Source organism: Chiloscyllium plagiosum, unplaced genomic scaffold (assembly GCF_037043375.1).
Source record: "Chiloscyllium plagiosum isolate Xiang-an unplaced genomic scaffold, Cpla_swu_hap1 HiC_scaffold_17, whole genome shotgun sequence".
Classification (NCBI taxonomy): Eukaryota; Metazoa; Chordata; class Chondrichthyes; order Orectolobiformes; family Hemiscylliidae; genus Chiloscyllium; species Chiloscyllium plagiosum.
In genome coordinates this window covers 42,434,403-42,459,734 of record NW_028270155.1, presented here as the reverse complement: position 1 = coordinate 42,459,734, position 25,332 = coordinate 42,434,403, and the positions used below count along the sequence as shown (strand labels likewise).

Here is a 25,332-nt window from a genome sequence, read left to right as displayed (position 1 = left end):
ATAGTTTTTCCCAAGGTAGAAATGTCAATTACTAGGGGACATAGGTTAAGGTAAAAGGGAGTAAATTTAAAGGAGTTGTGAGGGTGGTGAGTGCATGGAATGTGCTGCTAGTGGAGGTGGTAGAAACAGACACAATAGCAATTTCTGAGGCATCTTGACAGATACATGAATAGGGAATTGAAGGATATAGACTGTATAGAGGCAAAAGGATTTTAGTTTAGGAAGAAGCCATGTGTCAGCATTGGATTGGTGGGTTAAAGGGCCTGCTCCTGTACTATACTGTTCTTTATTCCAGCTCCCTCTACACACACACACACATCGAGACAGACAAAAAAAATGGTGCTATGGATGGAGGGAAAGACTGACAAGGCAGTTCAATAGTCTCTGTTCGCAGGGTTTATTGAGATGATCCTTTCACTGATCAGAATGCTGCTTATTGATCTTCTTCCAGATTCGGTGCAGGAGGCACAGGGTGACAGGTTCACACGTATGAAGGCCTCTGACTTATTAATTAGAATTCACAGTAACTGATATGGGGAAATAAATTGGCTATCTTCAGGATTATAATTTTTATTGCAGTGAAAAAAAAAAGTTCCTTCCCTTCCCGAGATTTGATTACATTTACCCAAACATTCACACCCCTTATCTGCTTAGCTACCTGGGAGCCAATCATATCATTGTTGGCAGGGAGGAGATCTTTTCATTGATAATTAGTTAATTGTCCATAGCAACATTCCACCCAAGCTGCGTGGCCATGGTATATGCTCCAGTGTTCTGTGCATGGCAAACAGTGTTGGCATACCAATCATGATATTGACTTTCGGTTCTGGAAGTTTCTGCTGCACATACACCTCAGGGGCCTGTGAAGCCAGAAAGAAAATTAGAGGGAATGCTGGTTCACAGACTAATCACCCACTTTTAAACCAGTACTTTTCCCAATTATGCCAACAATCAAAAATGCACAACAATAAAAAAGATATGGTCTTGACACGATAACAAGACCATGTCAGAGACTGGATTCCTAACTCTCCAAAGCCTATATGAGTAACAGAACACACTTCACTTGTCCTTTTCCACCATAATTTAAATGAAAAGAACTTTTCAAACCACTAATAATTTCCATGCCCTTGATTTATTGTAACATACTTAAGTACTTGTTAAAAATAACTTGGCTAGTTCTGCTACCTTAGCATAAACCCCTGACCAACCCGGACACAACATGTGTTGAGCTACACCACTGTCCTTCTTTTCATTTGCTTAATTTGTAATTGAAATGTATCTATTTTCTTTCCTTTTTCATTAAACAAAATCCATTCTCATTATGTTTGGGAATAGGGTGTTGCATAACAGGTGCACTACCTATAGGCTTCTACTCAGGATAACTAATCCACAATGGTAGCCTATTGTGATAGTAACAGTGTTAATTTTGAATATTAAATGGCATTTTACAAAATGATAGGTGTTATTAAAGTTTTGAAACATATAATTTTCTTTGTTGAACATCATTGCTCAGAGGCCAATGAAGATATCGAAACCGGTGGAAATGTCCAGAAAGATAAAGATGAGCATGCAAAGGCAAACAGCATCATTCTAGTTGCATCACAGGCAACAATTAATTCTGAAGGGGGTAAATCACTGCACCAACCCCCAGTGTCAGCTGGAAAACATAAAGACCCCCAGGGGGCTTCAGCAACAACAAATACCTCTGGAGGTGTCTGCAAAAAAGAGATTTCTACCGTAACAAAAAAGGTGAAGGAAGTTCCACAGGAAAACAAGAAATACACACAGAATCAGACCTCAACAACAGACAACATGAAAGAAATAAATAAAATCAGCACAAACAATGACTCATATAAAACACATGGAGTTGAAAGAAGCCAAGGAAAAGAGACTGACAATGTCACAATTGAACCCCCTGAGGCCAGTCTGGTGATAAATCAGTCAAAAGTTGTTGGAAACTCCTCAGCACTGGTACAGAGGTATGTTTAAATTTCAACAACATATCAATCGCTGTTTATCCTTATCTTTCAAACTTATGCTTTTCTTTAATTGTTATACCATTGACGACTACTAGTTATAACAGAAAATATCATGGAACTGATCAAGTGAATTCTGAGTTCATAATTTAGACCAGTTACCAAAAAGAAAATGAATAACCAAACTTCTTATGATAGTTACTGTGCTGCCTTAAAAAGATGAAAAGATCAGCTATATTTCTGCTTCATAAGTTTCCTTTCAAAAGCAGATTACATTTCACAAAGAAAGAATCTGTTTTTATCTGATTTTAAGATAAAATACTGCTGACCTTGCTTATTACAAGGTAATGCATTTTCCATGTAAGATTTTCCATTTGGGCTATTTTGAAAAAAAATCTGCACTAAAAGATTCTCAAATTTTCCCATTATACCAGCTTATTTCATGGGTTTGGGAGACAGATAAAATACATGGTGATAGTGGGAAAATTCACTCCCAGAAGTCTCCAAATTATCCATGAATAAAGATGAATGAATGAGCTTTCTTGTCACATATACTGAATGACTACAGTGAAAAGTTTATATGTCGTCACTTACAGCATCATCTGGGGTACAAAGGTACCTAGATAACAGCTTCTTTAGTTACAAGATGACTACGGGGTGACCAATCAGAGAGACTTTGCCCTGCTAAACAAAATAGATGGACTGGTGAAGAGTTGCCCCTCCAATCACAAGTTCATTCTGTACTATGCTTACTATTGATAAACTTACTTGTAAACTTATCAACAGCTACCCTCAGACAGAAATAGCCTGTGATTGGAGGAGCAGCTAGAACAGTCAGCACTGACAGTTCAATGTTGAGGAATTTTTAGCAGAACCTTTTGCTGGGATTCATGAGTCAAAGTATTAGAGATGGTGATGGCTGAACCAAGAGTTGGGACCAGGGCTGAGAGAAAGGACTGGGGAGTGAGAACTGAAATTGAAAGCTCGGACTGGAGACTGAAAGCTGGAGCCATGACTGAGAGGTAGGACTGGCGCCTTGACAATTAGGGCTAGCGGCTAAATGATGGAACCATGGGCAAGAGCTAGGGGCTGGGATCTATTGAGATCCAGAAGGCGGGATGCAGACAGGTCTCATTGGCCAAGAACGTGAAGCTTTTTGTTTGATCCATAAGTTCCATCTGCTGAACCTCATATGGGGATATCTGTCTGGATATATCTGTAGCCAATAAGGAAATTTTTCCATTGATTTTAATTTTGCTAAAGTTCCTTGATACAATACTTCATCAATTGCCACTTGATAGCACTGATGACAACAGTGGACCAATAGGGCAGTAATTGCTGCATTGAATTTGACCTGTCTGTTGTGGATAGAACATATTTTGACAATTTTCTATGTTGACAGATAGAATACACTGAGGTATGGCTAGTTCTACAGTTTACATATTCAGCACAGTTGAATATTACCTATGACTGTAGTGCACTCAGCCATTTCTTGAATGAATTGAATTGGCTGAAGAGTGGCTTGTTTGATGGTGGCAATGTCAGTAGTAGGTTGAGATGGATCATCCACTTGAAGGTGGTTGCTTATGTTTCCATTTTGACTTCATCATCATCAATGATGTAATATATCATTAATATAAAATATATATATATATAAAATTGCCAGAGTGAGATGGATCTTTGAGAATGCTGGCAGCCTTTCATTGACAGCAGGCCTGGTAGATGGATTCTATAGAATAATTCTTGGTGGTGAATATTAAAATCTCTGAAAACATTATATTCTGTTGATACTCTCAGTACTTCTTCCAAGAGGTGATCAACATGGAGTAGGATCGATTCATCGGCTGAGAGTGTTAGAGGTGGGATTTGGAAGGTTGATTCTTTGACTTGAAAATATGAGGCACTGATGCTAGGTATCAATGCTGGGATGTTCCAAGACCATTGTTTCCTCCCTATGCATCATTTTGTTGCACCACTGGGAGGTTTGTCCTGCCAGTAAGGTAAAGCTTACCAGGGACGGTGTCTGTCATACTGGCTCTGATGTATGATCCAGTGACAATGACTGTGCTCAGCTATTGTTTGGCTAGGCTATGGGGAAGCTCTACTGATTTTGGCACAAGCCCACAGATGGCTCTGGAGACATGGTGGCTCAGTGTTTAGCACTGCTACCTCATAGCACCTGAGATCTGCGTTCGATTCCAGCCTCGCCTGTCTGTGTGGAGTTTGCACATTCTCCCTGTGTCTGCATGGGTTTCTGCTGGATGTTCTGGTTTCCTCCCTCAGTCTAAAGATGTAGTGAATTGGCTATGCAAAATTGCCCATGGTGTTCAGGGATGTGTAGGTTAGGTGCATTAGTCAGACGAAATATAGAGTAATAGGGTAAGGGAATGGCTCTGGGTACAATACTCTTCGGAGGGTTGGGGTGGACTTGTTGGGCCGATTGAGATCAGACTGAATCGGGACAGCAGATTTCCTTTTCTAAAGCACATGAGAAAGTCAGATATTTTATTTTTATGACAATCATTAGATTCATGATTACCATCACTGAGATAACTTCTTGTTTTTAGATTTATTTGATGAACTTAAGCTTGTCTCTATCCACCCTGTCTATACACTTCATGGTTTACAAAATCATAGAGATAGAGACAAGCTTTTACCCAGAGTGAAGGATTCAATAACAAGAGGTCATGCTTTCAAGGTGAGAGGTGGAAAGTTTAAGGGGGATACATGCGGCAAGTACTTCACACAGAGCATGTTGGGCGTTTGGAACGCATTGCCAGCAGAGATGGTAGAGGCAGGCATGGTAGATTCATTTAAGATGCGTCTGGACGGATGCATGAGTAGGTGGGAACAGAGGGATACAGATGCTTAGGAATTGACCGACAGGTTTAGACAGTACATTTGGATCGGCTCAGGCTTGGAGGGCCGAAGGGCCTGTTCCTGAGCTGAAAATTTTCTTTGTTCTTTGTTCTAACTGAATTGAAATTAAACTCAAGTTTCTAGATCATTGGTGCAAAGCCCTGGATTACTAATGCAGAAATAAAACCACTATATTACCATATCCACTGAAATTTCACTTTTTAAATTAAATATTCCATGTTATCTTTTCCATATACTCAGCTATTTTATAAAACCTCAAAGATAAGCGAATGAGCTGCAATTTGCCAAATATGAGCAAAACGTATGGGCAACAGCACTCTTATAATGGAGCAATTCTTGAAAATTACAATGAATGGTTTATGACAGTACTCAAAAATGTGTTGGTCTGTACTTCACAGAGATTCCCTTTGGAAAGTTAATTGCCCTACTCCTACTAAAATCAGTGGTGATATCAAGTTTCCTGAATTAACAATGTCGCTTGATTACAACAGGCAAGTGCAACATCACAGAATTGCACTAGAGGACTAGGAATCAGTACTTACAGTTCAGGGGACATTCTGGCATTCTCATTGAGACCCTAATTCTCAATTCAATGGTTTATTTATTCAACCATAAGATTGTCTCTTTTTGGAAATATGATGTGGAGGCGTTGATGTTGGACTGGGGTAGACAAAGTTAAAAATCACACAAATCCAGGTTATCGCCCAACAGGTTTATTTGGAAGTACAAGCTTTCAGAGCGCTGTTCCTTCATCAGGTGGCTAGTAGTTATTGACTGGCATTGTCTGATAATGTTACTGGCCACTTGTCAGCCCAAGCGTGTATATAGTCCGGATCATGCTGTATTTGAATATGGACTGCTTCCGTATCTGAGGAGTTGTGAATGGTGCTGAACATTGTGCAATTATCAGTGGACATTGCCACTTCTAGGAGGAGAAAGTGAGGTCTGCAGATGCTGGAGATCAGAGCTGAAAATGTGTTGCTGGTAAAGCGCAGCAGGTCAGGCAGCATCCAAGGAACAGGAGAATCGACGTTTCGGGCATAAGCCCTTCATCAGGAATGAGGAAAGTGTGTTCAGCAGGCTAAGATAAAAGGTAGGGAGGAGGGACCTGGGGGAGGGGCGTCGGAAATGTGATAGGTGGAAAGAGGTCAAGGTGAGGGTGATAGGTTAGAGTGGGGTGGGGGCGGAGAGGTTAGGAAGAAGATTGCAGGTTAGGAGGGCGGTGCTGAGTTCAAGGGATTTGACTGAGACAAGGTGGGGGGAGGGGAAATGAGGAAACTGGTGAAATCCGAGTTCATCCCTTGTGGTTGGAGGGTTCCCAGGCGGAAGATGAGGCACTCTTCCTCCAACCGTCGTGTTGTTGTGGTCTGGCGGTGGAGGAGTCCAAAGACCTGCATATCCTTGGTGGAGTGGGAGGGGGAGTTAAAGTGTTGGGCCACAGGGTGGTTGGGTAGGTTGGTCCAGGTGTCCCAGAGGTGTTCTCTGAAGCGCTCTGCAAGTAGGCGGCCTGTCTCCCCAATATAGAGGAGGCCACATCGGGTGCAGCGGATGCAATAGATAATGTGTGTGGAGGTGCAGGTGAATTTCTGGCGGATATGGAAGTTTCCTTTGGGGCCTTGGAGGGAAGTGAGGGGGGAGGTGTGGGCGCAAGTCTTACACCTCCTGCAGTTGCAGGGGAAGGTGCCGGGAGTGGAGGTTGGGTTGGTGGGGGGTGTGGATCTGATGAGGGAGTCACGGAGGGAATGGTCTTTACGGAACGCTGATAGGGGAGGGGAGGGAAATATATCCCTGGTGGTGGGGTCCGTTTGGAGGTGGCGGAAATGACGGCGGATGATACACTGTACATGGAGATTGGTGGAGTGGTAGGTGAGGATCAGTGGGGTTCTGTCCTGGTGGCGGTTGGAGGGGCGGGGCTCAAGGGGGGAGGAGCGGGAAGTGGAAGAGATACGGTGGAGGGCATCGTCGACCACGTCGGGGGGAAATTGCGGTCCTTGAAGAAGGAGGCCATCTGGGTTGTATGGTTTTGGAACTGGTCCTCCTGGGAGCAGATGCGGCGGAGACGAAGGAATTGGGAGAATGGAATGGCGTTTTTACAGGGGGCAGGGTGGGAGGAGGTGTAGTCCAGGTAGCTGTGGGAGTCGGTCGGTTTGTAGTAGATGTCGGTGTTGACTTGGTCACCAGAGATAGAAATAGAGAGGTCTAGGAAGGGGAGGGAGGAATCTGAGACTGTCCAGGTGAATTTGAGGTCGGGGTGGAAGGTATTGGTGAAGTGGATGAACTGTTCAACCTCCTCGTGGGAGCACGAGGCGGCGCCAATACAGTCATCGATGTAGCGGAGGAAAAGGTGGGGGTTGGGGCCGGTGTAGTGGAGGAAAAGGTGAGGGGTGGGGCCAGTGTAGCGGAGGAAAAGGTGGGGGGTGGGGCCAGTGTAGCGGAGGAAAAGGTGGGGGGTGGGGCCAGTGTAGTGGAGGAAACGGTGGGGGGTGGGGCCAGTGTAGCGGAGGAAAAGGTGGGGGTGGGGCCAGTGTAGCGGAGGAAACGGTGGGGGGTGGGGCCAGTGTAGCGGAGGAAAAGGTGCCACTTCTAACCTTATAACCTTATAATGGAGGGAAAGTCATTAATGAAGCAACTGAAAATGGTTGGGCATAAGAACTCCTGCAGTCATCTCCTGGAGATGAACAAGTTTTTTCATAGGATTTTATAGAATCCCTACAGTGTGGAAACAGACTACTTGGCCCAACAAGTCCACATCGAGGCTCCGAAGAGTAACCCATCCAAACCCGTTTTTTTTCCCTAGTACTCTAAATGTCCCCTGACTAATGCACCCAATCCCTGTGCACAATGGCCAATTTTGAACGGCCAATTCACCTAACCTGCACATCTTTGGATGGTGGGAGGAAACTAGAGCACCCAGAGTAAACCCACGCAGGCATAGGGAAAATGTGCAAACTCCACACAGACAGGTTATTGTTGACCAAGTGCTGCTGTTGATGACACTTTCCATCACTTTACTGATGATTTAAAGTAGACTGATAGGGCAGTGACTGGCCAGGTGGATTTGTGCTGTGTTTTGTGCATAGGACATTCCTGGGCAATTTCCTACATTGTTGAATAGATGCCAGTGTTGTAACTGTACTGGAAGAGTTTGGCTAGTGGAGCATCAAGTTCTGGAGCACAAATCTTCAGTACTATTGCCAGAATGTTGTCAGGCCCCATAGACTTTGTAGTATCCAGTGCCTCCAACCATATGTTTAACAATATAAACAAGATAAACTTTTAAATTCTGAATTTTTCCTGACTGATATTACTTCTACATTTGTTGAAACTGTCTGCATGGTTAGCCTTTGTAAGTTATAAAAAGGCTGAGGCATTTCTCGTAAACATTTCCATTAATAACTTTGTTGTTTCATTTTGTTTGAGCTCCCATGTCCTTGAACAGGGCCAAGAAATAGATCACAGTTTATGATCCTTCGCTAAAAGAAAATTGTGTGGTTTTCTAACCATGTGGCATGATTTCGCTATTGGACAATCAAGGACTACAATAGTTCACTGCCATTGATGGACTATTCTCTTTCTTTTTCCAGACCGACAATCTTATATTTGTCATCCTGTCATTCTCCATAACTGAGATTTTCAGCCACAGGATGTAAATGATTGACTCCTATTCCATGTTAACTCCAGTGCTCAAATGGTTCCGTTCTCTCTCAGTGATCAGAAGTAGTATGATCTGATCTATCCATGATACAGTTGAATCACAACTTCCTTTGCTGGAAGTTTATAGTTATTTATGGATCCTAGCTCCATGGGTATGGTGTCTGTTGAGGTCCTGTTTGCCAGAATCAAAGGAAATGTCTTGGGTAGATTCATTGCCACCAGTTCTTCTCATTTCTCTAAGTTATTGTTACTAAGTCAGTACGTATGCCCACACAATGTCTCCAGGCTCAGTCTTGATAAACAGAATACCTCATCCCAGGAATGATTCTTTGTAGCCTGATGTAAAGAACTTACCTTAGGATATTAGTTAATTATTTCAGATGCAAAATGTTTTATTCACCAGCCGATTGCTTTAAATATGCAACTCACATTCTGTCTAATAAACAAGCAAATATGAGACAGATTTGATCACAAAATTACAGAATAATATTACAGAATAATTTCTATATAAATTTAATATTTCATATATTAAAGAAAGAGAATTGTCATTCTAAGAGCCAAATTATATTGAAAACTAGGTCTCCAGCAAATTATGGCATCACCTAGTTTAGTGATTTAGAAATTTGCTTTGCAAAGCTACTTGATAGTGACTTAATGAGATTGTGTGATGTTCTAATGCTACTGTATCCTTGATTTCAAGCTAGGCTATCCAGGAAGTTTGAAGGTAAGAAAACTTGTTTCCAGTACTCACTAACAAAGGAGGATTTACATTTGTACAAATAAGTGTTCACAAAAATTATGGCTGTTATTTAATTAGTACTGCAATTATTTTTCAGGGCTTTTGAAACAACACAGGTAATGCCAGTCATTCCTTCAGAAAAGGTCAATTCAGAGGAAACAGCCACCAAGGAGCTTGTGCCTGCATCATGTGAAGGACAGAAGGAACCACATAAAAAGCACAAAGTACAACAAAAGCCCAAAGAAGACATGCAAGCTACAATACTACAGAAAACCACAAAGGATAAAGAATCAGCACAAGATGAAAATGTCTGCAAATTATCCAAGCCATCTGTAACCCAGGAGAAAGGTTTAAAAAACATCAAAATTCAAACAAGCCAGAGAAGTGAGAAAAGTGCTGAGAGTTGCCAAAATAAAGCAGAAAACAAGTGCAAATCAGATACAGGTAGTAAATTAAAGGATTCAAAAGAACTTCAGAAAGCAAGCAACGAATCTGAGAACATCACAGAAATGAATGTTTTGGCAAAGAAGGAAACAGATTCTACAGAAATCACAAACAAAGAACCAGACCAGAAGGGATCTGTTGAGAAGCCAGAAGATCACATCATTATTGGTGAGTTAGTTTTCATAGTCCCATCATTATTTCCAACATCCAATATTTCACTTCCAACCCTGTTTGTAAAACTCTAAAGTTATGCCAACTTTGAAGTTTTGATTTTCCTTTTCAGATGATAGTCCGTCACCTCCAGCCCCCTTCAGTCATCGTATAGTAACTACTAAGAAAATACTTGTAACCTCTTCATATACAGTTCATTACAACGAGGTGCTTGGAGGGTAAGTTATTAATTGGATTTTTCAGTCATTTTGGATAACTACAAAAAAAAGACCAAGAAGGGAGATAACTATGAAGGTCTTGATTATTCTGCAAATATTTCACTATGTAGCTTTACAAAGTACATTCTCATGACTTCTGGTTTGAAACATAAATGAACAATAGTTATGTAAAGATGTGCAATGCAGTCCAAACTAATAATGATAAGTATAAAGCTTTCAAATCATTTTGTTACAGTTAGAAAGCATTGACCTGGAACAGCCTCCAGTCAATCCTTTTTAGATATAGTAATAAATTAATTATAAGTCTAAGGTAAAGATAAAGTCACCATAATCTAAACAGAAGGCCATAGGTCTGCTCTCATTAGGGAGAGAGAGAAATGGTGGTGGTTTAACCTGAGGGTCACTATGCCTCAGACAAGGGGAGAGGTTCATGAGGAGAATCCTTTCAGATAGCCTTAACCAGAGCAGGAATTGAACCCACATTGTTGGTTTTACTCTACATCACAAAACCAATTGTCCAAACAACTTAGCCAACTGACCCCTATGTCAATACACCCCTCAGAAGCTCATGATGAAATATTAATAATTATTTTATATTAGACATTTATAATTTGAATGTTTCAGATTATTGGTACTTTAAAATTGGTGCAATTTTATATATTTAATAGTGTATGAGTAAAACGTCACTGAGGTGTATAGAGTCGACACCCAACTGTTTCTCTAGTGTTTTTGTGGTAAATTGACTGTTGCATTGAAGAACACAGACTTGACTCTGTGGCCCAAACTAACTGGGCTGATATCGGTTATAGGTGTTTGGAGATGGTGGATTGTTGCAGTTAGCTTAATCTTCTTTGAGCTGGGAAGGAGACAAAAGGATCAGGGTTCTTTCTCATAGTTCACACTGGTAGTGCATATATGTACATGTTAAGTGAACATTAAGTCAGTATGTGCTATCATGCATCCTCCCCAACTCCACATCAATCTTAAAATAGCTTGTTGCTGTCATCAGGCTCCACAATGACCATTTCAATAAGGCTTTGGAGGTCTGAAGCATTAGTGGAACCTCACGCCATTAAGCACCAGAGCTTCCAGACTAGAAAGCAAGAAAAGTGGCAAAATCATTGCACACATTGTTATATTTTTAAGATGCTGTTGTTGGATAATGTACAATACAAAAGACTGGTTGAACCAATAGGATTTTTCTGAAAAGTGCTTAGAACAGCATAAATTTCAAAGAAGTAACTGTTTGTGTTCTATTACTTACAGTATAGCTTTGCTATTCCACTGGGATTTTCTTATAACAATAATTATTTCATCATGATAAGTACAACAAATCACAACAGTTACCTTAGTAAATTCTGAAATATTCAGCAAAGGGGTGGAGAGAAAGATTAGCTGTTACTTATTATGGTAATTTCCTGTGGTATGTGCATTAAATTTTTACTCTTGTATTTCTGTAATGACAGGGGTCGGTTTGGCCAAGTTCTCAAATGTGCAGAAACATCAACTGGCCTCGAACTCGCTGCCAAAATAATTAAAGTAAAAGGACCAAAGGACAGGGTAAATTCCTTACTTAAAATAACTTCGTTAAACATGACTCGTCACTTACCTCATTTTGATTAACTGCAGTCACCTGGGGGATGTTTCATGTTGAAAGCTTGCTGAATGATGTAGACACTGCAATGATTTACAGCTTTGTTTTTTTTTTACATAACTTGCTTAGCTCTCCTTAAGTGAGCTTCGCCAGCACAATTGCCTGCCCGGATTGTTATCTGTAATGATTAATATGAATGTATATTCAGGCAGTTCTGTGTGTATCTTTGCATTATTAAATGCAATATTAAGACCATAAGACCATAAGACATAGGAGTGGAAGTAAGGCCATTCGGCCCATCGAGTTCCACTCCGCCATTTAATCATGGCTGATGGGCATTTCAACTCCACTTACCAGCATTCTCCCCGTAGCCCTTAATTTCTTGTGACATCAAGAATTTATCAATCTCGGCCTTGAAGCCATTTAGTGTCCCGGCCTCCACTGCACTCCGCGGCAATGAATTCCACAGGCCCACCACTCTCTGGCTGAAGAAATGTCTCCGCATTTCTGTTCTGAATTTACCCCCTCTAATTCTAAGGCTGTGCCCACAGGTACTAGTCTCCTCGCTTAACGGAAACAATTTCCTAGTGTCCACCCTTTCCAAGCCATGTATTATCTTGTAAGTTTCTATTAGATCTCCCCTTAACCTTCTAAACTCCAATGAATACAAACTCAGGATCCTCAGCCGTTCCTCGTATGTTAGACCTACCATTCCAGGGATCATCTGTGTGAATCTCCGCTGGACACGCTTCAGTGCCAGTATGTACCTCCTGAGGTGTGGGGCCCAAAACTGGACACAGTACTCCAAATGGGGCCTAACCAGAGCTTTATAAAGGCTCTGTAGCACATTGCTGCTTATATATTCCAACCCTCTTGACAACATTGCATTCACTTTCTTAATCACGGATTCAACCTGCATGTTTACCTTTAGAGAATCCTCGACTATCACTCCCAGATCCCTTTGTACTTTGGCTTTATGAATTTTCTCACCGTTTATAAAGTAGTCCATGTTTGTATTCTTTTTTCCAAAGTGCAAGACCTCACATTTCTCACGTTGAATTTCATCAGCCATTTCCTGGACCACTCTCCCAAACTGTCTAGATCCTTCTGCAGCCTCCCCACTTCCTCAGTACTACCTGCCTGTCCACCTAACTTCGTATCATCAGCAAACTTCGCTAGAATGCCCCTAGTCCCTTCATCCAGGTCATTAATATATAACGTGAACAGTTGCGGCCCCAACACTGAATCCTGTGGGACACCGCTTGTCACCAGCTGCCATTCCGAAAAAGAACCTTTTATCCCAACTCTCTGCCTTCTGTCAGACAGCCAATCCTCAATCCATGCCAGTAGCTCACCTTGAACACCATGGGCCATCACCTTACTCAGCAGCCTCCCTTTTGGAAGTCTAGATAGACCACATCCACTGGGTTTCCCTGGTCTAACCTACTTGTCACCTCGTCAAAGAATTCTAACAGGTTTGTCAGGCACAACCTCCCCTTACTAAATCCATGTTGACTTGTTATAATCCAATCCTGCTCTTCCAAGAATTTAGAAACCTCATCCTTAACGATGGATTCTAGAATTTTACCAACAACCGAGGTTAGGCTAATTGGCCTATTAGTGGTCCTTTTGGAAAATTCCATTTCTACCCATGTTAATGCCCATTTTTAATAATTATTTTGGCTATTATTAAGTTCACATCTGGTGTATCTTGCAGAGATGGCACACATATTTAAATCCCATACATTAATGACTACCATTTATGTTTGGTTATGACTAAATGCATCAAAAGGATAAGTTTGGATTCTTCTGATCATTTTCTGTTTATTTGGTAAACTACCTACTCTCTGCTGATGATATGGCTGATATATTATCAAATTGGCATATGAAGGGTAAATCCATTTATCTGTCATAAATGTTGGATTTAAAGATATCAATGCCACTTTATAGTCATGTCCCGCAAAAGTTTGCTTCGAATTGTGAATGATGAATGCTGGCACTTCAGCGGTTTCAGATGGCAGTGCACTCTATTGTTCTGTATAAATTCTGTTAATGGTGAAAGAACTTCAAATTGATTGACTTCTTTATTGTAACATGTTCTAAAGTTCAGTGAAAAGCTTTGTTTACGAGCATTACAGGCAGATCATAGAAAGCAAGGATGTACAGAACAAAAGATTTAGACAGTGCACAGGGCACACAAGAGAGATCAACATTAGCAAGATCAGCATTATTTGAGGTGAGAAATTCCATTCAATAGTATAATAATGGCTGGGAAGAGCCTGTCCCTGAACCTACTGGTGAGTGTGTTCAAGCTTCTGTATCTTCGGCTTGATGGAAGAGGTTGAAGGAGTTAATGACCAGGGTGTAAAAGTTCTTTGATGATGTAGGCAGCCTTTCTGCAGCAGTAAGCTGTGTAATTGGAGTCCAAGGATGGAAGGTGGCTCTTGTGATGGCCTAGGCTGTGTGCACTACCCTCTGTTGTTTCCTAAAATCCTGGACAGAGCAGTTGCCATACCAGGCCATTATGCATTTGGACATTATGCTTTCAATTGTGCATCAGTGGAAGTTGGTGAGGCTCCTCATGGACATGCCAAATTTCCTGAACCGCCTGAGGAGGAAGAGGTAGTGTTGTGCCTCGCATCTTGCCGGGAATGGTTTCTTTTTTAAGTGCATCTCAATCCTTTTATCCTTCTTTTTTGGAAATAATATACCATTCACAGAGTTGAGAGTGTGGTGCTGGAAAAGCACAGCTGGTCAGGAGCAGAAGAATGAATGTTTTGAGCATAAGCCTTTCATCAGGAATGAAGAGTCTGCCAGCCCTTCATTATTTTACATAACATTGTGATATAAGTGAACACGTGTCAGCAGATTGACTGATTGTGAGGTAATTTCACATCCCCGCATAATCTTTTTCCACATTCTCCTAACCTAGGGATCAATATTAGTGATATCACTGTACCCAGGCTGAGATCACACACCTCACTACAGATAACATGTTAACTCTGGGCAATTGCCAATTTATGTGTCTCTATTTCATGCTACACAAATCATTTAGGTAATTTGATTTGAGTGTTGACAAAACTAATACATTTTTCAAATATTGAAAAAAAAAGCTTCTTGATCAGCTAGTGCTCTATCTAGGGTGCAATAAAATAATACGAATGCCCTAGGCATAGATTTTGGGTTTAAGCTGAATCAGTTGAGTTGATTTAATTGAGACAACAGTAGGGGCACTGTGAATGGTACAGTTCCTCTGCACTGGAAGAAAGAATTGGGTAAGTCTGCAGTCCTGATTATTATGTATTTCTCCTCTTTACACATTGGCACACAATGTCAAGCATTGGAAAGAGACTGACCCTAACATGAATCAATGCCTTTGGGAGGTAAGGGAAGGTAAGTGAGGAAAGTAAACGTTAAAGTGCGTATTCCCGATTTTTAAATAGAATATTCAAACTTATTTCCTGAGTTACCGTTAATCAATTCCTAGAAGCTTGCTATTTGATTTCTGTTTTAATTTAGGAGGAAGTGAAAAATGAAATCACTGTCATGAATCAGTTGAGTCATGTCAACCTGATCCAACTTTATGATGCATTTGAAGCCAAGAACAATGTTACCCTCATTATGGAATAGTAAGTTGTTTTGAGAGTTTCGTATAAAATAAATGGAAACATCTTGAACATTCTGACACTCTGAGAATGACACTTTGAGGGCATTTGGATCTTGACCCTAGATTTAAAAACTCAATGCTCCTTTATTATTTGTAACACTAACACATGACCTGCAGTATCATGTGTACACAACCAAAAATATTGTATCAAGTACAGCTTAGCAGCTGACACAGCTATTATTAATAGGACAGTTTATAAATTCAGGCCTTTGATTCTGAGTGGTGTTGGGGCTGTGGAACTATCACGACATTCCAGGAATTCTGAATTAAACTCCATAACTTCTTCTTCAAAACCAACATCTTACTGCCTGAAATCTACAAGCCGCTGGTCCTACACATTACATAATTGGAAACAAGGTTACATAGAACTTAGGACATAGAACATAGAACAATACAGCACAGAACAGGCCCTTCGGCCCACGATGTTGGGCCGAACATTGTCCTAGTTTAAGCACCTATCCATGTACCTATCCAATTGCCGCTTAAAGGTCACCAATGATTCTGACTCTACGACTCCCACAGGCAGCGCATTCCATGCCCCCACCACTCTCTGGGTAAAGAACCTACCCCCAACATCCCCCCTATACCTTCCACCCTTCACCTTAAATTTATGTCCCATTGTAACACTCTGTTGTACCCGGGGAAAAAGTCTCTGACTGTCTACTCTATCTATTTCCCTGATCATCTTATAAACCTCTATCAAGTCACCCCTCATCCTTCGCCGTTCCAATGAGAAAAGGCCTAACACTCTCAACCTATCCTCATACGACCTATTCTCCATTCCAGGCAACATCCTGGTAAATCTCCTCTGCACCGTCTCCAAAGCTTCCACATCTTTCCTAAAGTGAGGCGACCAGAACTGCACACAGTACTCCAAATGTGGCCTTACCAAGGTCCTATACAGCTACAACATCACCTCACGACTCTTGAATTCAATCCTTCTGCTAATGAACGCTAATACACCATAGGCCTTCTTACAAGCTCTATCCACCTGAGTGGCAACTTTCAAAGATCTATGAACATAGACCCCAAGATCCCTCTGCTCCTCCACCTTACTAAGAACCCCACCGTTAACCCTGTATTCCGCATTCTTATTTGTCCTTCCAAAATGGACAACCTCACACTTGACAGGGTTGAACTCCATCTGCCACTCCTCAGCCCAGCTCTGCATCATATCTAAGTCCCTTTGCAGCCGACAACAGCCCTCCTCACTATCCACAACTCCACCAATCTTCGTATCATCTGCAAATTTACTGACCCACCCTTTGACTCCCTCTTCCAAGTCATTAATAAAAATTACAAACAGCAGAGGACCCAGAACTGATCCCTGCGGAACTCCACTTGTAACTGGGCTCCAGGCTGAATATTTACCATCTGCCACCACTCTCTGACTTCGACCGGTTAGCCAGTTCTCTATCCAAATGGCCAAACTTCCCACTATCCCATGCCTCCTGACTTTCCGCATGAGCCTACCATGGGGAACCTTATCAAATGCCTTACTAAAATCCATGTATACTACATCCACTGCTCTATCCTCATCCACATGCTTGGTCACCTCCTCAAAGAATTCAATAAGACTTGTAAGGCAAGACCTACCCCTCACAAATCCGTGCTGGCTATCCCTAATCAAGCAGTGTCTTTTCAGATACTCATAAATCCTATCCCTCAGTACCCTTTCCATTACTTTGCCTACCACCGAAGTAAGACTAACTGGCCTGTAATTCCCGGCGTTATCCCTATTCCCTTTTTTGAACAGGGGCACAACATTCGCCACTCTCCAGTCCCCTGGCACCACCCCCATTGACAGTGACGACGAAAAGATCATTGCCAACGGTTCTGCAATTTCCTCTCTTGCTTCCCACATAATCCTAGGATATATCCCGTCAGGCCCGGGGGACTTGTCTATCCTCAAGTTTTTCAAAATGCCCAACACATCTTCCTTCCTAACAAGTATCTCCTCTAGCTTACCAGTCCATTTCATACTCTCCTCTTCAACAATACGGTTCCTCTCATTTGTAAATACTGAAGAAAAGTACTCATTCAAGACCTCTCCTATCTCTTCTGACTCAATACACAGTCTCCCACTACTGTCCTTGATTGGACCTACCCTCATTCTCGTCATTCTCATGTTTCTCACATACGCATAAAAGGCCTTGGGGTTATCCTTGATCCTACCCGCCAAATATTTTTTATGCCCTCTCTTAGCTCTCCTAATCCCTTTCTTCAGCTCCCTCCTGGCTATCCTGTATCCCTCCAATGCTCTGTCTGAACCTTGTTTCTTCAACATTATGTAAGCTTCCTTCTTCCTCCTTACAAGACATTCAACCTCCCTTGTCAACCAAGGTTCCCTCACACGACATCTCTTTCCTGCCTGACAGGTACATACATATCAAGGACACATCGTATCTGTGCCTTGAAAAAGTTCCACATTTCAATGACATTCTTCCCTGACAGCCTGTGCTCCCAATTTATGCTCCTCAGATCCCGTCTTGCAGCATCGTATTTACCCTTCCCCCAATTGTAAATCCTGTCCTGTTGCACGCACCTATCTCTCTCCATAACCAAGGTGAAAGTCACAGAATTGTGGTCACCTTCACCAAAATGCTGACCCACTAACAAGCCCATCACTTGTCCCGGTTTGTTACCAAGTACCAAATCCAATATGGCCTCCCCTCTGGTCGGACAATCTACATACTGTGTTAGAAAAGCTTCCTGGACACACTGCACAAACACCATCCCGTCCAATCTACTTGATCTAAACAGTTTCCAATCAATATTTGGGAAGTTGAAATCGCCCATGACTACTACCCTGTGGCTTCTGCACCTTTCCAAAATCTGTTTCCCAATCTGTTTCTCCACATCTCTGCTGCTATTGGGGGGCCTATAGTAAACACCCAACAAGATGACTGCTCCTTTCCTATTTCTGACTTCAGCCCATACTACCTCTAAAGGCAGATCCCACTCGAACTGCCTTTCTGCAGCCGTTATACCATTTCTAATTAGCAACGCCACCCCCCCTCCTTTTTTACCACACCCCCCTAATCTTACTGAAACATCTGTAACCAGGAACCTCCAACAACCATTCCTGTTCCTCTTCTATCCACGTTTCCGTGATGGCCACAACATCGTAGTCCCAAGTACCGATCCACGCCTTAAGTTCACCCACCTTATTTCTGATACTCCTTGCATTGAAGTATACACACTTGAGCCCATCTCTGTGTCCGCACGTATTCCCTGTCAGTACTACCTTCTCCACAGCCTCCCTACATTCTTTGACATCCTGAAAAACAGCTAGCCTACTTTCTGGACTACAAGTCCGGATCCCATCCTCCTGCCAAATTAGTTTAAACCCCCCCGAAGAGTGCTAGCGAACCTACCTCCCAGGATATTGGTGCCCTTCTGGTTCAGGTGCAACCCGTCCTAAGTGTTCAACTGCACTCTCTCCCTATTCCTTGCCTCACTGTCACATGGCACCGGCAACAACCCAGAGATGACGAATCTGTCCGTCCTAGCTTTTAGCTTCCAGCCTAACTCCCTGAGCTCCTGAATGACCTCCCCACCACTCTTCCTACCTATGTCATTGGTGCCAATGTGCACCACGACTTCTGGCTGCACACCGTCCCCCTTAAGGATTCTGAAGACACGGTCCGAGACGTCTCGGACCCTGACACCCGGGAGGCAACAAACCATCCGAGAGTCTCGCCCATGTCCACAGAATCGCCTGTCTGTCCCTCTAACTATAGAGTCTCCTATAACTAGTGCTCTCCCCCTCTCCCCCTTTCCCTTCTGGGCCTCAGAGCTGGACCTCGTGCCAGAGACCCCGTCACTGCAGCTTACCCATGCTCGGCCGTCCCCCCCAACAGTATCCAAAGCGGTATACTTATTGTTGAGGGGAACAACCACAGGGGATCCCTGCACTGCCTGCTTCCTCTCCTTCCCACCTCTAACTGTTACCCAGCTACCTCTGTTCTCTGGCGTAACTATGTCCCTGTAGCTTCTATCTATCACCCTCTCAGCCTCTCGAATAATCTCAGTTCATCCAACTCCATCTCCAGTTCCCTAACCTGGTCTGTGAGGAGCTGGAGCTGGCTGCACTTCCTGCAGATGAAGTCGGCAGGAGCATCGCTGGTCACCCCTACCTCAAACATCCTGCAGGAGGAACATTCCACTGCCTGCGCTGCCATAACTCTACACTTAGTCTCCAAAACAAGAACACTAAGTAGCTTACCTGTTCAGCCGACTGAGTCCTTTTTTTTAGGTTAGAGGAGGAGGGAGGGTGGGAGACACTACACGTGTAGTGTTTTGGGTTCCTTCTCCACTCAAACCTCTTACCTTCCCAGAAGCCTCTGTTGACGACTTCAGGGTTCCCGCTCCTAGTCGAAAAAAAACAGACTGCGAAAAGAAAAACGTTAATTTAAACTGGTCTCTGATTACCTTCCGGCTCCCCTCTCTGTGCGCCCGCTGTAGCACTGAGTCTTCTTGGATTGGGACACTGTCAAATCACCCAACATATTGCTAAATAGCTCTGTCAATGAAAAAATGTCAGAACTAATTGGAAAGCTCAGCAACTACCTCCATAATGACTAATATAACATCTGAAATAAAATCAAAACAGACAGAAAAACTTCAGATATGTCTACAGTCAAGTCAGCCTCAGCACGGTTTAAGCGCACAGATGCAAATCTCAATCTAGAGATTGGAACAGAAAGTTTAAACTGGTTTTTGCTTACAGATCTGAGTGATTGTGGCACTGAGCAAAGTCAGAATTTTCAATGAGATATGAAATCAAGTCCCCATTTTTCCTTTTAGCTGCACGTTACAGTTCCCACAGTACCAAATGAGGAATAAGTTATCAGAGGAAATATATGCGAGGGAGAGAGGGAATATCAGTAACTTTGTTCCATATACTGCCAAGCTCTTAAAAAGCAAACATTAGGAACAAATCTCCTGAGACTATTTAAAATATCTGTTTATATAATGCAAGAAGTAATTGAGATGCATGATTAAATTACTTCATAAGATTGTGTTAATTGCAGTGTTGGAGGCGGAGAGTTGTTTGACCGAATTATTGATGAAAACTATAATCTGACAGAACTGGATACAATCATCTTTGTGAAGCAAATCTGTGAAGGTGTTCAATATTTACATCAACAATATGTCCTTCACTTGGATCTTAAGGTATGTTTAATTCCCACAGACCCGCCTCCATTTCTAAAACCACAACTAAATGATTTTTTATTTAACGATTTTTTTGTTTATATGTACAAATGTGATTGGTGAACTTGAATTTTACTTTTAATTATCAATCTTGCTGCTGTAAATTGGTTAGTGGTATGGACGCATAGAATGATTGCAGAATAGAAGGTGGCCATTTGGCCTGTCAGATTTGTACTGGCTCTCTGTAAGAAAAAACACTCCAAGTTCTACTTCCCCACCTCCATAAGTCTGTCTGACAGCACAGCAGATGTTGCAACATGGTGGTGTATAAGTGGATGCATGGTGTTCAACATTTACTCCGGGTCCCATGAAAGTTTTATGATATATAGTTAAACATGGCCAAGGAACTTTTTACAAATTATCACCTACTGCCCTCCTTTAACTGACGAATTAGTTTGCCTCCACATCGAACATCAGTTAACAGAAGCACTAAGGGCTATAAGGGCACAGAATGTACTCTGGGTGGGGATCAATGGCCTTCAGCAGGAGTGATTTGGGATCCCAGTGCTGACTGAACTGACCACATCCTAAAGCCTTGTTTGGGTCTGCATTAAATGGTGAGAGAACGAACAAAGAAGGAAAAACCTATTTGACCTCATCATCACCAATCTAGCTCTGCAGATGCATCTGCCCATGACCGTGTAGGTAAGAGTGACTAGTATATGGACCTTGTGAAGTCAAAATCACAACTTCACACTGAGCTATAACTTACATTGTGTTATGTTCCACTGCCACCATCGTAAATAGGATAAATCGAGATCAGTTCTAGTAATTCAATACTAGATATATCCTGTGGATAGTTAGCAGTAGCAGCATCATCTTTACCCATAATCTGCAATCTCATGACCCGGCATATACCCTACTCTCCCATTTTCATTCAGCCAAGGAATCAACCCTGGTTCAATGAAGAGTGCGGGACTGCATACCATGAGCAGCATCAGGCATACCTAAAAATGAGGTGCTAGCCTGGTAAAGCTACAACACAGGACCATATGCATGCCAAACAGTACAAGCAGCACATGCTAGAGCTAAACAATTCAACAGCAATGGGTCAGATCAATACTCTGTAATCCCACCAAATCCAGTTGAGAATGGTGGTGGGCAATGAAATAACTAACAAGGGGAGAAGGTTCCACAAATATACCCATCCTCAATGATGTAGAGCACAGCATATGTGCGCAAAAGGCAAAGCTGACACATTTGCAACCATCTTCAACCAGAACTACCAAGTGTATGATACTTTCATCGTCCTCCTGAGGTATTTAGCATCATAGGTGTCAATCTTCAGCCCATCCAAATCACTCCAAATAATACAGAAATTAACATTTGCATCACACAAGTGTCAGGCAATGACCATCTTCAACAAGAGAGAATCTAACCTTTGTTCCTTGACATTCAATGTCATTACATCACTGAATCCTCAAAGATCAACATTCTGGATGTTACCATTGTCCAGAAATTGAACTGGACTCACCATATGAATAGTGTGGCTACAAGAGCAGATCAGACGCTACAAATCCCACAGCAAGTAGCTCAACAAATCCCGTCCACCATCTACAAGGCACAAGTCAGGAGTGTGATGGACTACTTCCCACTTGCCTGGATAAGTGCAACTCCAACAACACTCAAGGACAGCATCCAGGACAAAACAACCTGCTCCATTGGCACCACCTCCACAAACGTCCGCTCCCTCCATGCTCAGTAGCAGCAGTGTGCATCATCTACAAGGTGCACTGAAAAAATTCACCAAAGCTGAAAGCAGCACCTTCAGAACCCACAAACACTGTAAGGACAAGGGAACATGGAAACACAGCCATCTGCAAGTTCGCCTCCAATCTACTTACCATCCTGACTTGGAAATATATTGCCATTCCTTCGTTGGGTCAAATCCTGGAACTCCCTTCTCAATAGCATTGTGGGTCTACCCAACCAGGTAGACTGCAGCAGTTGAAGAAGGTAGCTCATCATTGCGTTCTCAACGTCAATTAGGGATGGGCAGTAAATGCTGGCCCAACCAGTGACTCCACATCCAATGAAATAATAAAACAAACTCAAGAAGAGGCTGAGGTGCTGGATACTGCAATGGTTCTGGGCCCTGATAACGTCAGAGTGAAGACTTGTGCTCCAGAACTAGCCTTACCGCTAGCCCAACTTACACTGTACAGCAACACTACTGACACCTACCTGGTAGTGTAGAAAATTGCAGTTATGTCATGTCCACAGATGTAACCGAAATCCAATTATTGTCCCATCAGCCTTCTCTGAACCATTAATAAAGTGATGGAAGTGTTATCAGCAGTGCTATCAGGGGGAGCTTGCATACGAACATAAAAATTAAGAGGATTAGGCAATTCAGTCCGATGAGCCTGCTCTGACATTTGATACGAACATGGTTGATGTCACAACATAATCTGCTTGTTGACACTCAGTTTTGGTTCTGACAGAGCCACTTGGTTTCTGAACTCATTAAAGTCTTGGAATAATTATGACTGAAAGAGATGAACTCAAGAGAGGAGGTGAGAGTGATTGTCTTTGACAACAAGACAGCATTTGACTGATTTTGACATTAAGCAGCCCTGACAACATTGCAGTAAATAGGAACTAGATGAAAAATTCTTCCCTTATTACCTTGTCAAAAACCTCAAGCATTTTAAACTCCTGACAAATTCACGCTGTTTTTCCAGGATTAGCATTTATCAAAAGGACTGCTGATATTGTTCCAAATTATTGTTCCTCAAAACTTTCCTACCACTGTAATACTAGCTAGTCCGGAGTTGCTGGGCTTATCCTTGCACCCATTATTGAACAGGATGTAATACTTGTAATGACTTAATTCAAGAGAAATTTTATTAACTTAAAAGGTGTTGACTGCGTAAAATGATGTAAACTTACTTAAAATCAAATCAGTTTACCTGATAATACTGCAGAGATCATTGCCTGAAAGACAGATATTTCCACCGAGTGGTAATGAAAAGCTTCACACATTTATCGCATGGCAATATCTTGAATCCCACATGAGTCCATGTGGTCAATGCACAGATTGATACAGGGAAAATTGACATTTAGGTCATCTTAGGACTCTTGGATCCTATCAGCTATGGAGTGACAGAAGCTTAGAAGTTGGCATTTAGCCTCTTGCCTGAGTAATTGGGATGGAAAATTGCATCACAAATAAAGAAGCAAATAAGTTTTTTTGTGTAATGGGTGGTTGTTGGATAGTACTGGCGTTTGAGTTGTCATGTGATGCCTCAACAAATTTGAAACTTCTGCATGCTCCAGGATCTGTGATTTCATTCAAATGTCTTCCTTGTCTCCCACAGCCAGAAAACATTTTGTGTGTAAACAACACAGGAAATCAAATCAAAATTATTGATTTTGGTCTGGCTAGAAGGTAAGAGCTATAGTATAATTATAAATTGTTTGATTCAAATATTCTACAGTGCAAGGAATCTATTTGGCAATGTTAACCCATAAATAGACTGGAATCTAATCGAGGGTTTGCGGGTGGTTTATATAGGAATAACAGATCCTCCGGAGTGAGTTGCAGAATGGAATCTAAATGAGGGGTTCAGGGTGTGTTACATACAGAACAACAGATACCCGGGAGTGAGTTACAGACTGGAACCTAATTGAGGGATTCGAGGTGCTAAATTGCCCCTGGTGTTCATGAATGTGTAGATTAAGTGCATTAGTTATGGGAAATGTAGAGTAATAGGGTAGGGGAATGGGTCTGGTTGGTATACTCCTCAGATGGTTGGTGTGGACTTGTTGGGCCAATTGTAGGGACACTGTAGGGACTCTATGATGTTTGATTATCTAAATAATCTATAAATCATAGGCATAATGTGAAAATTGGTTCTTCAAAACTAAAATATTATAGATTAAACACCTAAATGCTCATCATTCAGTTTGTGTGAACACCACTCAGTCTAGGACAGAGGTTTTCTGACTGAGATGGCCTCACATTTGAGCCTTGCTTCACATTGAATAAAGGTTAAAAAGTAAATTGTTAAAATTGGTATCAGAGCATCTAAGCAAAAGAGAAAAAAATCAGGCAGAGTTCCTTGTTATGCTTGCCATCTAGTGACTAATGCTGGGAAGTGCAGATATATGACTGAAGACAGAATCGGGTTGACTATAATGCTTCTGCATTCAAAAGTCTGCCCACAATTTCAAAAGTATCAGTTGAATAGTCAAGGAGGAAGGGAGATGTGAAATTACATTTTCTATGCAATGTCTAATGTATTAGATTGGATGCAGTGATGATCTGCTGCAATTATAGCCCAAATCTTCTAGCAGTTAGTGTTAGCTTATAGCTCTGCTCCTACTTTTCTGGAGTGAAGCTCGACATTTCAGGCCTGGTCCATCAATCTAGCTTTTACAGAAATGGTGGACCAGTTTTTCTTTGAGCACCTTCCTGGTAGTGCTGGATTAGCAGCAGAAGACAAGCTTCACCCAGTGCTTAAGGCAATAACTATTATATATACTGTATACTTCAAAACTTGGGGATATTTTAACACCTTTCCATCATGTTTGTGAGTAGAATATAAGAGTGAATAGATAAGGGGATAGGGAACAGCTGAATGTAAGTGGGTAAATTAAGTGGATGAAGATGGCAGTGGGTGTGGTGGGTCAGATTGTGGTGTAAATTGGAGGGTGTTGAGTGTATGGGCTAATCTGATTGGTCAGATGAGAGTCAATATGTCAGGAAGAAGCATGGTGTTTGGGGGGAGGTTAGGGAGAGCAGGGTGAAGTGGGACCTGTTAGCTTGG

The 25,332-nt window shown here is 42.0% G+C and overlaps 1 protein-coding gene across 1 annotated transcript in view; it reads left to right on the top strand.

The window, feature by feature from the left end:
• Positions 1-25,332, top strand: part of mylk3 (myosin light chain kinase 3) — a 53,621-nt gene that overhangs the window by 10,378 nt on the left and 17,911 nt on the right. Inside the window, exons 3-9 of the mRNA XM_043706901.2 lie at positions 1,514-1,979; positions 9,347-9,861; positions 9,977-10,082; positions 11,549-11,642; positions 15,196-15,305; positions 20,380-20,521; positions 23,881-23,951. Of these exons, the coding sequence (XP_043562836.2) occupies positions 1,514-1,979; positions 9,347-9,861; positions 9,977-10,082; positions 11,549-11,642; positions 15,196-15,305; positions 20,380-20,521; positions 23,881-23,951 (1,504 nt within the window). The remainder of the gene's footprint in view (positions 1-1,513; positions 1,980-9,346; positions 9,862-9,976; positions 10,083-11,548; positions 11,643-15,195; positions 15,306-20,379; positions 20,522-23,880; positions 23,952-25,332) is intronic.